The sequence below is a fragment of the Oncorhynchus mykiss genome, chromosome 1 (genome assembly GCF_013265735.2).
Source record: "Oncorhynchus mykiss isolate Arlee chromosome 1, USDA_OmykA_1.1, whole genome shotgun sequence".
Classification (NCBI taxonomy): Eukaryota; Metazoa; Chordata; class Actinopteri; order Salmoniformes; family Salmonidae; genus Oncorhynchus; species Oncorhynchus mykiss.
In genome coordinates, this window is record NC_048565.1 from 41,615,893 (window position 1) to 41,633,510 (window position 17,618).

The 17,618-nt window shown below is 43.9% G+C and overlaps 1 protein-coding gene across 1 annotated transcript; it reads left to right on the forward strand.

Annotated features, from left to right (window-relative positions):
* The first annotated feature begins 322 nt into the window (after positions 1–322).
* panx2 (pannexin 2) lies at positions 323–16,977 on the forward strand. The gene is made up of 6 exons (XM_021601354.2): positions 323–620; positions 6,908–7,650; positions 12,088–13,202; positions 13,951–14,077; positions 14,313–14,501; positions 15,775–16,977. The coding sequence occupies exons 2-6, from the start codon at positions 7,422–7,424 to the stop codon at positions 16,083–16,085; spliced, it is 1,971 nt and encodes a 656-aa protein (XP_021457029.2). The 5' UTR covers positions 323–620; positions 6,908–7,421; the 3' UTR covers positions 16,086–16,977.
* The last annotated feature ends 641 nt before the right edge of the window (positions 16,978–17,618 follow it).

Here is a 17,618-nt window from a genome sequence, read left to right on the forward strand (position 1 = left end):
GTATATACAAATATGAATATAGGAATTGTGTGTAAATAGTATTTTTGTTGTTTCTTGGTGTCTTTCCAATAGATAACTCTTATTTGTTTTAAATATTTTGAATTTAATTTAATATCTTATGTTGTCGTGTCTATAATATACTTTGTCATATATTTATAGCCTACGTTTTATGTGGAACCCATGAAGAGTAGCTGCTGCATGTGCAGTAGCTAATGGGGACCCTAATAAATGAGACTAAACTTAACTATTTTAAATTTAAACTTCACTGGGGTGACGTCAGAGTTTGGACGTCCCAAGGATCCCGTTTAGAGTACATCCAAGGTTTCGCGCTTGTTTCCCTATCTGAAGATCACAACCCGTTGTCCGGGTTTTCACAACACAGTCAAATATATCTAAATCAGTATTTTGTCGTTTCAATTTGGGCAAGGGGCGTGGAAGCAATAATTAGTTGAATCCTAATGCATTATTGCGTCTTTGGTTCTGAAGAGAGGAGAGACAAAACCGGGAGGGGAGGGTGAGGAGGGGTAAAGGCGGAACAAACCGGTGTGCCCTGATAGACGCTGTAGCGGCTCGCCCGCACTGCAGATTAACTCTTAGCAGGCCGAGGATGCACAGGACCGGTGAGTACATTATTTCCTCTCTTTGTGTAAATGGGCGAATTTGAATCCACAGTAAATTCTCGGGCTGATATATTTTCCTTATAGATGGACGCTGAATTTCCTGTGCCTGTCACCAATATGGACAGGTGGACTGCAGCTAATACAGGTAGCCTATTGAATCTCACAGAGCTGAAAGTCTAGTACGAGTCCTTACTACACCCTTCTCAGACTCACACTCAGCTCTTCAGCATCCCATCTACATTTCAGGAGCTGTCCACCGCTCCACGCTGAAACGGCGTGACTTAGAGCAAGCAGTGTTTCGTGTACTGCTCCTTTGATGTAAAGTAGCCAATAGCCTGTGGAGGACTAGTCAAACCAACAGTGCGGCATGTTTGAGAATAACTCTTGGGAAATGTCACTAGACTAGTAGAGGAAACCCTGTAATATCATATTATAGCCAGTAAGTAGCATATAATTATAACCACAATGGCTTCATTGTTATGTTATTGGAGCCTTTCGTTTAGCAAGGGGGTTGCATTTGGTGTAGTAGGGGTAGCCTAATCGCTATTGTTTGCAGGGATAACTATCTTTTTAAGTTGGCTCAACCTGTTATTTGTGCACTTGAAGAATGCTAGCCTATAACAGATTGAATTGGTGTTATACTGCAGACATTGTTGACCTAAGATTACACCATTCCCCATGCTCACTTTATGACAACTTTATGACGAGTAGTTTGTTCTTTTTGGAAGGAGGCCAATCTATAAATTGAGGATCACATTCGGAATGGATGTTCACTAATGCTCAAAATGAGGAGGACCGGTGAGAGTACTTGAAAGATCACACAGTTCCACTCATTTTCCTTTAAAACATACAGTGAATTGTGTTAACAGCTTCAGCAAAAGTGAGTCTACACCAGCAGCGACTGTCTATAAAACAGGGACAGCCATAACCAAACATGTGGTTTACAGTAGCTAGTGAATGTGGGCATCCCTTTAAAAAAAAATTCAACTGTGGGGCATAAACTGTTGTAGGACTTTTGCCAAGGGCTCACCACTGCCAGAAGCTGAGTGTTTGAAATGTGATATTGTCCCCGACAAGACTACATTGATTTACAATTGGCAACTGTTGGTTGTAAACCAGATATTTGGACTTGTGGGACAAACATTTACAAGAATCATCAGGTCATAAATGTGGCCTACACCAGTAGCCTAAAGAAAATACTGTTTTATTTTTTTGTGCCCAAGTTGAAGCCGCCCTTTCACCTCTGTCTCAGGGCTTTCTCTTCCGTGATGCATCTGCATCTTCGCTCCGGGGTGAAGTTTCCTCTAGTAGGTACAGATCTAAGATCAACTTCCCGTCCCCCAATCCTAACCTTAACTATTAGTTGGGAAAATGCTAAACTGACCCCAGATCCGCGTCTAGAGGCAACTTCACCTTACACCTGTATCTTCAAAATTAGTAAAAGCATGTTATCTATTCATCCTTACAAGTCAGCACTGTCGCTACCCATGACTAATGTTTCATTACTTGCGGCTTGACAAGTTGACAGTTTATCTCACAGTGATTTATTTCAGATACTTTTACAGTAGATGAACTTCATTCTATTCTACATATTGCAGTATGTTACGCTCCGATACATTCCATTTGTCATCATAAATTGTATCATGCATACGCTGAAAAATGTAACGCTTCATAGCATTCAACAGTAAAAAAGTAGAAACGCTATTATTGGAGGGCATAATAGAGCAGAATTCTATGAAAACCAAATTGTTAGAATATTAATGATTGGTCTCAGCTAGGGGCAGGGAGGGGAGGGTCCGGGAAGCCATTTTATGGAGTAAGTCATGATTCAAACAATCCAGTAAGTAGACATGTTTCCCGTCCCTCTGTCCTTTCACAATATAATCATTACAGTCTCTCTTCCCCTATATCTGCAGAATGAATGGGCAAGCTTCTGTGTGAATGATGAGAAAGAGATGGAAAGAGAGGTAGAGAAAGTAAGATGGAGAGAAAGAGAGGGGAGGGGTGTTTGCGGTGGGGTGAGCCGGGACAATGTGATCACAATCCTCTTGAAGGACATTCACGTAACCTTCCTGTAGTGTGCATGCAGCAGCAGCAACCCCCTCCTCACTTGCAGAGTGCAGCAGTGGCAATGGGGCGTACACAAACGCATGCATGCACACCTGCACACACACACACACGCACACCTGCACACACACCTGCACACACACACACCTGCACACACACACACACCTGCACACACACACACACACCTGCACACACACACCTGCACACACACACACACACACACACACACACACACACACACACACACACACACACACACACACACACACACACACACACACACACACAAAGCATTAAGAGGCATCCCTGACAGGTGTCCTGGAGTCTGACATTTGACATCCATCCTCACAGCTCCAGGGGAAATAATTTCAAATCAAATCAAAGTTTATTGGTCACGTACACATAATTGCAGATGTTATTGCAAGTGCAGCGAAATGCTTGTGTTTCTGGCTCCAACAGTGCAGTAATACCTAGCAATTAAAAAATACATACCAATAAATAATTAATTAACAAAACACACATAAAAATAAGTTATGTAGTATGAGCCACTAGAATATCACATATACATATAAAGTGGAAGAAAGTATGTAAACATTATTAAAGTGACCAGTGTTCTCTATGTACATAGGGCAGCAGTCTCTAAGGGGCAGGCTAGAATAGTGACTAAGGTTCAGGGGAGGGTACTGGACGTAGATAGAAGCTATTTCTCAGTCGCTCGGTCCCGGCTTTCATGCACCTGCACTGTCTCCTCCTTCTGGTTGGCAGCAGGGTGAACAGACCGTGGCTCGGGTTGCTGATGTCCTTGATGACCGCCGTACCAGGTGGTGATCCACCCCCACAGGATGTTCTCAGTGGTGCATCTGTAAAAGTTTGAGGGTCTAAGAGGCCAAGCCAAATTTTTTCAGCCTCCTGAGGTTGAAGAGGTGCTGTTGCATCTTCGTCACCATGCTGTCTGTGTGAAAAGGAACCATTTCAGGTTGTCATTGATGTGCACACCGAGGAACTTGAAGCTTTTGAGTCTATCCGCTGCGGCCCCCTCGATGTGCATGGGGGTTTGCTCTCTGAATGACCAGAATATGAGCATATGTCATATGACAAACAATAACATGATATAAATCGCAATCTGATAATATTCTCTGGTGACTTTAAACAAACAGATACAGTTCCTTGCGAAAGTATTCGGCCCCCTTGAACTTTGCGACCTTTTGCCACATTTCAGGCTTCAAACATAAAGATATAAAACTGTATTTTTTTGTGAAGAATCAACAACAAGTGGGACACAATCATGAAGTGGAACGACATTTATTGGATATTTCAAACTTTTTTAACAAAGCAAAAACTGAAAAATTGGGCGTGCAAAATTATTCAGCCCCTTTACTTTCAGTGCAGCAAACTCTCTCCAGAAGTTCAGTGAGGATCTCTGAATGATCCAATGTTGACCTAAATGACTAATGAGGATAAATACAATCCACCTGTGTGTAATCAAGTCTCCGTATAAATGCACCTGCACTGTGATAGTCTCAGAGGTCCGTTAAAAGCGCAGAGAGCATCATGAAGAACAAGGAACACACCAGGCAGGTCCGAGATACTGTTGTGAAGAAGTTTAAAGCCGGATTTGGATACAAAAAGATTTCCCAAGCTTTAAACATCCCAAGGAGCACTGTGCAAGCGATAATATTGAAATGGAAGGAGTATCAGACCACTGCAAATCTACCAAGAGCTGGCCGTCCCTCTAAACTTTCAGCTCATACAAGGAGAAGACTGATCAGAGATGCAGCCAAGAGGCCCATGATCACTCTGGATGAACTGCAGAGATCTACAGCTGAGGTGGGAGACTCTGTCCATAGGACAACAATCAGTTGTATATTGCACAAATCTGGCCTTTATGGAAGAGTGGCAAGAAGAAAGCCATTTCTTAAAGATATCCATAAAAAATGTTGTTTAAAGTTTGCCACAAGCCACCTGGGAGACACACCAAACATGTGGAAGAAGGTGCTCTGGTCAGATGAAACCAAAATTGAACTTTTTGGCAACAATGCAAAACGTTATGTTTGGCGTAAAAGCAACACAGCTGAACACACCACCCCCACTGTCAAACATGGTCGTGGCAGCATCATGGTTTGGGCCTGCTTTTCTTCAGCAGGGACAGGGAAGATGGTTAAAATTGATGGGAAGATGGATGGAGCCAAATACAGGACCATTCTGGAAGAAAACCTGATGGAGTCTGCAAAAGACCTGAGACTGGGACGGAGATTTGTCTTCCAACAAGACAATGATCCAAAACATAAAGCAAAATCTACAATGGAATGGTTCAAAAATAAACATATCCAGGTGTTAGAATGGCCAAGTCAAAGTCCAGACCTGAATCCAATCGAGAATCTGTGGAAAGAACTGAAAACTGCTGTTCACAAATGCTCTCCATCCAACCTCACTGAGCTCGAGCTGTTTTGCAAGGAGGAATGGGAAAAAATTTCAGTCTCTCGATGTGCAAAACTGATAGAGACATACCCCAAGCGACTTACAGCTGTAATCGCAGCAAAAGGTGGCGCTACAAAGTATTAACTTAAGGGGGCTGAATAATTTTGCACGCCCAATTTTTCAGTTTTTGATTTGTTAAAAAAGTTTGAAATATCCAATAAATGTCGTTCCACTTCATGATTGTGTCCCACTTGTTGTTGATTCTTCACAAAAAAATACAGTTTTATATCTTTATGTTTGAAGCCTGAAATGTGGCAAAGGGTCGCAAAGTTCAAGGGGGCCGAATACTTTCGCAAGGCACTGTATATAAAAAAATAATCATTTTTTTGTTTGGGAATAAACATATGCCCTTGTACTCGGCGGTGCAGAAAAGCTTTGTAAGGCTTTCCAAGGTCCTCTTTCTCATCATAGAGGGTGACTTTGCCCTTCAGACTACTGAGCTACTTACAGACTACTTCTTTCAAATTCTGTAAAAGGTTTACAGCTGCATCATTGAGAGCATCTTGACTGGCTTCATCACTGCTTGGTATGGCAACAGCACCACCCTTGATCGCATGGGGCTACAGAGGGTGGTACGCACAGCCAAGTACATCATTGGGGCCGATCTCCCTGCCATCCAGGACCTCTATATCAGGCGGTGTGAAAGGAAGGCCCGGAATATTGTTAAAGACTCTAGCCACCCAAACCATAGACTGTTCTCTCTGCCACTGCATGGCAAGCAGTTGCGGTGTATGAAGTCTGACACCAACAGGCTCCCAAGCCATAAGACTGCTAACTAGCTAACAAAATGTCTTCTCGGACTATCTGAGTTGACCCTTGTACACACACACACACACACACACACACACACACACACACACACACACACACACACACACACACACACACACACACACACACACTCACACACTCACTTCATTTGCTCACACACACATAACATGCACACACATTTATACTGAGTCTGCACACATTCACACACACACTCACATACAATCATCATATACGCTGCTGCTACTCTGTTTATCACATATACCTGATGCCTATTCACCTTACATACAGTATCTACCTATATCACTCCAGTATCCCTGCACATTGTAAATATGATCTTGGAACAGACCCTGTATATAGCTTACTTATTTCTTCAGTTTTTTTGTTCTACCTTATGTTATGTTTAGTACTACATTGATATTGATTACTGCATTGTTGGGTTTAGAGCTTGCAAGAAAGGCATTTCACTGTACTTGAGCCCCTACTACTACCAAGTGGGTATTTAAGGAACATAGTCACACAAGGTGACACATAGTAATACTATTATTTATATCATATAGATAATATGGCTCCCAAGTGGCGCAGCAGGCTAAGGTACTACATTTCAGTACAAGAGGTGTCACTGTAGTCCCTGGTTCAAATCCAGGCTGTTTCACATCCGGCTGTGATTGGAAGTCCCATTGGGCAGAGCACAATTGGTCCAGGGTAGGCTGTTTTTGTCAATAAGAATTTGTTCTTAACTGACTTGGCTGGTTAAATAAAATAACAAATATATATGGATGAACACTGGATGAGACAAATGGTGTACCTGTGTGCTTCTCTGATTATAGAGATTATCCTAACGAGATAACTTACTTCAACTCTTTTTAATGTTCACTAAGCTTGTGTTTTATCTTTTCAGTCTCTTTTTGGAAAAAAAAAGGCCAACATTTTGTATGTTTAAATCAAACTAATTGCCAATCTGTCTTTCACAGGAAGAAGGACAGGAGGTATCCCTGTTGCTCTGGGCACGGTACAAACTTACAAACTCATCTGCGAGGAACCACACTCGTTGAGAACTAAGAGAAAGATCATATGTCCTCTCTTCAACCTGACACTGTGTGTGGACAAAATCACAGAATGTACACAGCACAACTGGAACACACTGAAAACCACTGACTGAACCTAACGTCCTTTCTCAATGTTGGAAGAGACAGTCAGAGAGCGTTGTTTGTCCCACTCACTCTCAGTGAACATACCCCAGACTGTCCTGTGTGAGTAAAGGTAGCTAGGAGGACGGGGCAAAAGGTGGGAGGTCCCACTCACAGTCAGTGAAAATCCCAAGACACCCAAGAGACTATCCATCAAGACACAGCCATTACTGACTTTACATAGCCACATAACCAGGTCTGGCCCGGAGACAGCCAGTCCTGTGTGTGTGGAAGTAGCCCAGTGTGTGTGGGTGGAGGTAGCTAGGAGGAGGGGGCGCCAGTTGTCTTCTCAGGCCGGATGCAGAACATCCTCGAGCAGAACTTAGACATGGCCACGGCTCTGCTGGCGGGGGAGAAGCTGAAGGAGCTGATTCTGCCTGGCTCTTCCCAGGATGAGAAGGGAGGCATGCTGGCCGGCCTCATGGTCCAGCTCAAACTAGAGCTACCATTTGACCGCGTCGTCACCATCGGCACCGTCATTATCCCCATCCTGCTTGTCACACTCGTCTTCACAAGGAATTTCGCAGGTCAGTGGGTCGGCCAGACGGCAGATCTGGGTTCAAATACTATTTGAAAGCATTTGAAATACTGTGCTTGATTGAGCTTGTCTGTGGTAATTGAACCAGTAGAATAGTTGCAACAGTACAAACCCCACCCATTTGGCACAGCAGGCAGACCAGAGCAAACGCTAATAGCATTTAAGATTTAGAGTAGTATTTGAACCCAGGTCTGGCAGAGTGCCCATAGAGGGGGCTGTGACAGTGCTGTGCTGCAAACCCCAAACACACACAGCAGGCTGGGAACGTTCTGTCCTAATGTGTTGTTGTTGACTCATCACATCAGCCTCTCACTTAACACTGAACCAGAGCACACATACTGTAGTAGTCAGCTGTAGTAGCTTCATGTTATTCATGCTATGACATTGGTATATAGAAAAAACAACAACAAAGGTAGCTCTCACAGACAAAGCCCCAACAACATTGGCATTCAGAATGTCAAACATGCAAGGGTGCTCTATGTTATTTTTGTCAGAATGATTGAACACCATAGAGAGACCTGGGGAGTTGAGGGTTAGTATGCAATGTATTTGGTGTTTGATGTGAGAAAGATCAGTGCAGACATTAGGCTGGGCCACTGGTGAACAGAGAGGGAGAGGAGAGGAAGGTGGGGGCGTAGCTTAATGCTGAGTCAGGCTGTCTGCATAGCAGCACCAACCAGCTGTGACTGAGCATTTCACATAGTGTTGGGCGGAGCCCATTTCTGCATTTTCTGCACTGCTCCTCCCCAAAACTCGAAAACATGGGTCACCCATAGGACTCATTCGATAGGCCGCACACACATCTGAAGTGCCATGGCAGCAACCGATGACAGCAGTGCAATGTGCACAATATTACATTTAAGTACAATGCAATACTTATTGTATTGATGTCCTTGGTTAGTGCCCTCAAATTGTACACACTTATTGTATTGATGGACTTGGTTAGTGCCCTCAAATTGTGCACATTCTGGTGGATTTAACTCTCCTAATATAGGTGGAAGAACAATAAAGAACAATAAAATAAAAGTTGTCAAGCCCGAAAAACAGCCTTTTCCCAGACACAGTACTCGTCCCCCAGCCACCTGACTCAGCGCTCTGCACTCAGTGTGCAATGTTGTCATGCTCGGTCCAACACTCATTAAATGAAAGTCACAAGTGCGCCTCAGGGACAGATCTGCCCCTGAACCACCCAGACCTTGGCAGTCGGCAGTCGGCAGCCGGCAGCCGGCAGCCGGCAGCCGAATGGCCTTGCTGCTACCGTGCTCAGCATAACAGGGAAAGAGTGGATGGAATACAAGTGTGGCTTGAAGTGATGCCTCCTCCTCAGTCTCCTCTGCATTCGGTTTAATACCATGAATCAGCACTATCAAATCAAATTGTATTGGTCACATACACATATTTAGCAGATGTTATTGTGGGTGTAGCTAAATGCTTGTGTTTCTAGCTCCAACAGTGCAGTAGTATCTAACAATTGACAACATTACACACAAATCTAAAAGTAGAAGAATGGAATTAAGAAATATATAAATATTAGGACGAGCAATGTCGGAGTGGCATTGACTAAAATACAGTAGAATAGAATACAGTATATAATATGAAATGAGTAAAGCTGTATGTGAACATTATTTTTAATTGACTAGTGTTCTATTATTAAAGTGACCAGTTATTCCATGTCTATGTATATAGGGCAGCAGCCTCTACGGTGCAGGGTTGAGTAACCGGGTGGTAGCCGGCTAATGATGGCTATTTAACAGTCTGATGGCCTTGAGATACAAGCTGATTTTCAGTCTCTCGGTCCCAGCTTTGATGCACCTGTACTGACCTCTCCTTCTGGATGATAGCGGGGTGAACAGGCCGTGACTCGGGTGGTTGATGTCCTTGATGATCTGTTTGGCCTTCCTGTGACATCTGGAGAGCCCTGCTGTTGCAGACGGTGCAGTTGCCATGCCAGGTGGTGATACAGCCCAATAGGATGCTCTCAATTGTGCATCCGTAAAAGTTTGTGAGGGTCTTAGGGGCCAAGCCACATTTCTTCAGCCTCCTGAGGTTGAAGAGGCACTGTTGCGTCTTCTTCACCACACTGTCTGTGTGGGTGGACCATTTCAGATCGACAGTGATCTGTATGGCGAGGAAATTGAAGCTTTCCACCTTCTCCACTGCAGTCGTCAATGTGGATAAGTGTGTGATTCCTCTGCTTTTTCCTGAAGTACACGGTTGTTGACATTGAGGGAGAGGTTATTTTCCTGGCACCACTCTGCCAGGTCCCTCACCACCTCTCTGTAGGCTGTCTCATCATTGTTGCTTATCAGGCCTACTATGGTTGAGTCGTCTGCAAACTTGATGATTGAGTTGGAGACGTGTGTGGCCACGCAGTCATGGGGGAACAGGGAGTACAGGAGGTGGCTGAGTACACACCCTTGTGGGGCCCCTGTGATGAGGATCAGTGAAGTGGAGGTGTTGTTTCCTACCTTCACCACCTGGGGGCGGCCCTTCAGGAAGTTCAGGACCCAGTTAGACAGGACCGGATTCAGACCCAAGGCCCTGAGCTGAATGAGGAGCTTGGAGGGTACTGTGGTCTGTATCAGATGGACGAGGCAATCCTTGTCTTCCAGAGATGAATGAAACCTGAGAGCTCTTCAGACATACAGTACCAACAGTGTGGACACACTTACTCATTCCAGGGTTTTTCTTTATTTTTACTGTTTTCTACATTGTACAATAATAGTGAAGAAATCAAAACTATGAAATAACACATATGGGATCATGTAGTAACCAAACAAGTGATAAACAAATCAAAATATATTTTATATTGGAGATTCTCCTTTGCCTTGATGACAGCTTTGCACACTCTTGGCATTCTCTCAACCAGCTTCATGAGGTAGTCACCTGGAATGCATTTCAATTAACAGGTGTGCCTTGCTAAAAGTACATTTGTGGAATTTCTTTCCTTCTTAATGCATTTGAGCCAATCAGTTTTGTTGTGACAAGGTGGGGTGATATATAGAAGATAGCCTTATTTGGTAAAAGACCAAGTCCATATTATTGCAAGAACAGATCAATTAAGCAAAGAGAAATGACAGCCCATTATTACTTTAAGACATGAAGGTCAGTCAATCCGGGAAAATGGCAAGAACTTTGAAAGGTTATTCAAGTGCAGTCACAAACACCAAGCACTATGATGAAACTGGCTGTCATGAGGACCGCCACTGGAAAGGAAGACCCAGAGTTACCTCTGCTGCAGAGGATAAGTTCATTAGAGTTAACTGCACCTTAGATTGCAGCCCAAATAAATGCTTCACAGAGTTCAAGTAACAGACACATCTCAACATAAACTGTTCAGAGGAGACTGTGAACCAGGCCTTCATGATCAAATTGCTGCAAAGAAACCACTACTAAAGGACACCAATAATAAGAAGAGACTTGATTGGGCCAAGAAACATGAGCAATGGACATTAGACTGGTAGAAATCTGTCATTTGGTCTGATGAGTCCAAATTTGAGATTTTTGGTTCCAACTGCCGTGTCTTTGTGAGACGCAGAGTAGGTGAACGGATGATCTCTTCATGTGTGGTTCCCACCGTAAAGCATGGAAGAGGAGGTGTGATGGTGTGGGGTGCTTTGCTGGTGTCATTGTTTAGAATTCAAGGCACACTTAACCAGCATGGTTACCATAGCATTCTGCAGCGATACGCCATCCCATCTGGTATGCGCTTAGTGGGACTATCATTTGTTTTTCAACAGGACAATGACTCAACACACCTCCAGGCTGTGTGAGGGCTATTTGACCAATAAGGAGATTGATGGAGTGCTGCATCAGATGACCTGGCCTCCACAATCACCTGAGCTCTACCCAATTGAGATGGTTTGGGATGAGTTGGAACGCAGAGGGAAGGAAAAGCAGGCAACAAGTGCTCAGCATATGTGGGAACTCCTTCAAGACCGTTGGAAAAGCATTCCAGGTGAAGCTGGTTGAGAGAATGCCAAGCTTGTGCAAATCTGTCATCAAGTCAAAGGGTGGCTACTTTGAAGAATCTGAAATATAACAAATATTTAGATTTGTTTAACACGTTTTTGGTTAGTACATGATTCCATATGTGTTATTTCATAGTTTTCATGTCTTCCCTATTTTTCTACAATGTAAAAAATAGCAAAAATAAAGAAAACCCTTGAATGAGTAGGTGTGTCAAAACTTTTGACTGGTACTGTATGATGAAATGGATCAATGGTATTTCCCCCCCACATAAGAAACATCAATAGAATGAACATCATTCTTATAAGGACTGACTGTAAAAAGTTTGGCAATTCAATTGAACTAATTGTATATTAATTTCATTCACTTACTGTAGAGATGACAAACGTCCATAAACATCAGTCATGTTGTAATGTCTCATTATGACAACTAATTCTCTCCATCTTTTCCCTCTCAGAGGAGTCAATCTACTGCTACACGCCTCACAACTTCACCCGTGACCAGGCCCTGTACGCGCGAGGCTACTGTTGGACAGAGCTGCATGACGCCGTGCCCGGGGTGGAGCCTGAACTTCGACCTTCGCTGTTCGAGCACAAGTTCCTGCCCTATGCTCTTCTGGCCTTTGCTGGCATCATGTACATCCCTGCTCTCGGCTGGGAGTTCATGGCCTCCACAAGACTTACCTCCGAGCTCAACTTTCTGCTTCACGAGATCGACAACTGCTACCACCGGGCAGCTGAGGGCCGGGCCCCTAAAATCGAGAAGCAGATCCAGTCTAAAGGACCGGGTATCACTGAGAAAGAGAGACGTGAGATCATTGAGAATGCGGAGAAGGAGAAGAGCCCCGAGCAGAACCTGTTTGAGAAGTACCTGGAGAGACGAGGCCAGAGCAACTTCCTGGCCAAGCTGTACCTGGGGCGCCACCTGGCCATCATCTGCCTCAGCTCTATCCCCATCTCCTACCTGAGCGCCTACTGGCACCGCCAGCGCCAGAACGAGTTCAGCTGTGCCCTGGGGGAGCCTCCAGACACCAGCAGCATCCCAGAGCTGAGGCTCAGCGTCAACTGCAAACTGCCGGCCGTGCAGCTGCAGAGGATCATGGCCGCCGTGGACATCGCCCTGCTGAGCACCATGAACCTCGTCATCCTGGTCAACCTGCTGCACCTGTTTGTGGTGCGCAAGTCCAACTTTGTGTTCGACAAACTGCACAAAGTGGGCATCAAGACGCGGAGGCGCTGGCAGAAGTCCCAGTTCTGCGACATCAACATTCTGGCCATGTTCTGTAACGAGAACCGTGACCACATTAAGTCACTCAACCGCCTGGACTTCATCACCAATGAGAGCGACCTCATGTATGACAACGTGGTGAGGCAGCTGCTGGCCGCGCTGGCCCAGTCTAACCAAGATGTCACGCCCACAGTGAGGGACTCAGGCATCCAGACCCTAGATCCCAATATGGACCCCTCTCTCCTGGGGGTAGGGGAGCTGGGAGGGGAGCCACTGGTCATCAAACGACCACGCAAGAAGATGAAGTGGATCCCCAGCTCCAACCCTCTCCCGCAGCCCTTTAAGGTAGGACCCCATACACTAGGCCTAAATGTTGCCTGTCAAAGGTCTGCATATTTTGGCCACTTATAATAGGCTGGAAACACTATATGTTTGTCTAAAGGTAAATTACACCTAGTAAGTTTATTTATGTTATGACTAATTACCACCAAAAGAAAAGAGAAGATTCCAGATTTTAGACCCAAATTAACTTGTTAATCTTGTAACTTGCCCGGCCTCAAGATACCTGTGGATTTCCTTCAGATTAATACCGGAGGATAATAATTTAAATTAATATAAGCAGTAAAATAGTCTTCACCCACTGTGCTGAAAAACCAAAGTACCACTTACTGTACAGTGGGTTGTACTCAGTGGACCAGAGCAATATCAGCGATATTCTTATCCGCTTTTATTGTGAAGACTTGACATGGGCCTTTTCCGATTGAAAGGCCCATAGAGAAATTAGGCTCTCAGCAAGAGATGTGTACTCAATTAGAACTCTCTAAAGGCAGAGAACCCAATCGGTTTCAATCAGAACTAACAATATTATATCTGTTAAAGGGATTGTTCACTTTTTAAGTTTGAGCTTTTTTGCAAATTTATTAGGGTGATGTCATTTCATCCAAATTGTTTTTAAGTTTGTTAAAACCTGAGGTAACCCTTACTAAGTCGGGGAAAACCTTAGGTAAGGAAAACCTACAAAAAGTGAACTATCCCTTTAATAATCTATTCCTACTTGGGATAATTGTACTAATTGTCCATGTCCATTGTGAAGGAACCTCTGACAATGACGCGTTTGGAGAACAGCATTAAGCCTGAGAAGCCCAAACTGGTGAGGAGGAAAACAGTGGCAGAGAGCTACGTCGCTCCTTTAAGCAAGAGCACACAGTACTCTGCTAAAGGTACTGTACTGAGAGCAGTGACATTACTGTAGAAAATTAGGGTAAATGAAGGTAACGTTTATGGTTACTCAGAATTTTGCTATAGGACTCTATTTTGTATATTTGACTAAAACATTTGCTTCTGGAATGTCACATGCTGTTCATAAAGTTGTGCAATTTGTGCACGATTCAGTCCCACTGTTGTGTTCCATCTCCGCTGACCATATCTGTTGAATCTGTTGAATGCCAACTGCAGATATGAGCACGCTGGAGAAAAAGCATAGTCGCAACTTTTCCCTGGATGTCCACCCGTACATGCTGACCATCCGTAAGCCCACCAAAGTAGAGACAGTCAGCACAGAGCCTCTACCCCCAGACCACACCCTGGACTCGGTGTTCATCGAGGGCACACACACCATTGTCCATGTCTCCGCTTCTATCACAGGTAAGATTGCCATGCCTAATCTCAGGAGGGATCTGTCACCAAGGCAACAAAACTATATTCTATATATACTCCTGTGTCCTCTGAATCTGGTTGACGTTTTAGATCAAGGAGAAAAAGGTGAAAAATAGCCCACTAACAGAACACTTCACTTAATGGAATGGTGAGGTTTATTTGCAATATATAGAACCCAGAGTTTTTCATTACCAATTAATCCTTATAAGCTACACCAAGATTGCCCAACTGGCGACCCATGGGTGATTTTACTTGGCCCCTCAAGTTTTCTGAGCAAAAACTTCAATAAATAATAATAATAATGGTGTGAATAATTTTCATTGTTGGACATAAGACTGTAAAAACACCAGGAAATCAGTGATTTTAATCTTAGAAACCTGTGAAATCAGTGATTTTAATCTTAGAAACCTGTGAAATCAGTGATTTTAATCTTAGAAACCTGTGAAATCAGTGATTGTATACAAATGTAAGCAAGGTTTGAGTTGGTTATGTGTTAGTCAAACATATCTGTTTGGGGGGGCCTCCCGGGTGGCGCAGTGGTTAAGGGCGCTGTACTGCCATCAGACTCCCTGGGTTCGCGCCCAGGCTCTGTCGTAACCGGCCGCGACCGGGAGGGCTTGGTCGGTAGGGGTGTCCTTGTCTCATCGCGCACCAGCGACTCCTGTGGCGGGCTGGGCGCAGTGTGCGCTAACCAAGGTGGCCAGGTGCACGGTGTTTCCTCCGGCGCATTGGTGCGGCTGGCTTCCGGGTTGGATGCGTTCTGTGTTAAGAAGCAGTGCGGCTTGGTTGGGTTGTGTATCGGAGGACGCATGACTTTCAACCTTCATCTCTCCCGAGCCCGTACGGGAGTTGTAGCGATGAGACAAGATAGTAGCCACTAAACAATTGGATTCCACGAAATTGGGGAGAAAAAGGGGTAAAATTCAACAAAAAAAAAACATATCTGTTTGGGCTTCAATTGGCCCACGGTTGAATGTAGTTGATGATCCCTGGGCTACACTCTTAGAAAAAAGGGTTCAAAAGGGTTCCTTTTAGGTTCCAGATTGAAACCTTTTTTTTAACCTGGAACCAAAGGGGTTCCTCAAAGTGTTCTCCTATGGGGACAGCTGAAGAACCCTTTAAAGTTCTAGATCACACCTTTTTTTCTAAGAGTGTACAAGTAGGCTATAACTAGGGTCTAATGTTTTTCCGGGTTAGGTCATGTGGTCTGGAAAAATTCTGGGCCTGTGTACCGTTCTGTTTTCTCTCTCTCTCTCTTTAGAAAAGAAAGATCGCACTCCAGAATCCACCAACACAGTCTTCTCTACAATGACCGTCCCCACCAGCACCTATATGAACGGTGCCACTCCCAGCCCTAACCCACCATTTCTCGCTGACCGCCACCTTATAGAACCCCTGATCGAGCAAGAGGAGCCTGAAGATGCCCAGCCTGCAGTCTTCACTCGGATCCCTTCCCACCAGCTGCTCAGTATGCATCAGCTACTCAGTATGGAGGAAGAGGAGGCTAGAGGCCAGGGGGCCAGACTGTCTGAGAGACCCGGGGGGGAACTGATCTCTGCTGGGGAGTGTTGAGGAGGAGACACACACATCCCATCCCACCTATAGCCAAAAACCACATTGTCCCCCTAACCCCTAGTTATGCTGTGCTCATACCTCACTACTCCTCTGGTGAAGGCACTGAGTGCGAGTGCTGATGGTGCTGAACCAGAATTTTTAGCTGGAGTGTTGAAGATTTAACAAGATGGAGCATAAGAGAGGATAGTGGTTCAATGTGTTCTGATCTACCCATAGTCATCTGACTGCTGTTACTCTCTCCACACATGAAGACTTCGGTGAAATGCACACAGGAGCATTACCTTTGTAGATCCTGCACAGTTGAATGGAGCATTTGTTGGTCATGTTCTTGACTTGGAGAGGAAGCAGCTCTTAATGAAAAATATAAGAAAGAGAATAGGGAAGACATACGGTTTGAAGCTTTTTAAACACATTTTTGAAAAGCACACAATCTATAGTCCATTCGGAGAGTAATCAGGGCCCTTTACTTTTTCCACATTTTGTTACGTTACAGCCTTATTCTAAAATGGATTAAATCGTTTTTTCCCCATCAATCAACACACAATACCACATAATGACTAAGCAAAAACAGTTTGAAAAAATTTTTTTGCAAATGTATAAAAAATAAATAATGAAAATCACATTTACGTACACTACCGCTCAAAAGTTTGTGGTCACTTAGAAATGTAATTGTTTTTGAAAGAAAAGCTATTTTTTTTGTCCATTAAAATAAGATCACATTGATCAGAAATACAGTGTAGACATTGTTAATGTTGTAAATCACACCTGACGATTGACTATTGTAGCTATTGTAGCTAATGACTATTGTAGCTGGAAACGGCTGATTTTTAATGGAATATCTACAGTTGAAGTCGGAAGTTTACATACACCTTAGCCAAATAAATTTAAACTCAGTTTTTCACAATTCCTGACATTTAATCCTAGTAAAAATTCCCTGTTTTAGGTCAGTTAGGATCACCACTTTATTTTAAGAATGTGAAATGTCAGAATAATAGTTGAGAATTATTTATTTCAGCTTTTATTTCTTTCATCACATTCCCTATGGGTCAGAAGTTTACATACACTCAATCAGTATTTGATAGCGTTGCCTTTAAATTGTTTAACTTGGGTCAAAGGTTTCGGGTAGCCTTCCACAAGCTTCCCACAATAAGTTGGATGAATTTTGTCCCATTCCTCCTGACAGAGCTGGTGTAACTGAGTCAGGTTTGTAGGCCTCCTTGCTCACACACGCTTTTTCAGTTCTGCCCACAAATTTTCTATGGGATTGAGGTCAAGGCTTTGTGATGGCCACTCCAATACCTTGACTTTGTTGTCCTTAAGCCATTTTTCCACAACTTTAGAAGTATGCTTGGGGTCATTGTCCATTTGGAAGACCCATTTGCAACCAAGCTTTAACTTCCTGACTGATGTTGCTTCAATATATTCATATACTTTTCCTTTCTCATGAAGCCATCTATTTTGTGAAGTGCACCAGCTCCTCCTGCAGCAAAGCACCCCCACCACATGATGCTGCCACCCCCATGTTTCACT

Excerpts from the sequence above, each read along its gene's own strand:
- panx2 (XM_021601354.2), top strand. The coding sequence starts at position 7,422 with ATGCAGAACATCCTCGAGCAGAACTTAGACATGGCCACGGCTCTGCTG. Across the intron at positions 13,203-13,950 it reads CTCTCCCGCAGCCCTTTAAG|GAACCTCTGACAATGACGCG; the intron begins GTAGGACCCCAT and ends TCCATTGTGAAG. Across the intron at positions 14,502-15,774 it reads TGTCTCCGCTTCTATCACAG|AAAAGAAAGATCGCACTCCA; the intron begins GTAAGATTGCCA and ends CTCTCTCTTTAG.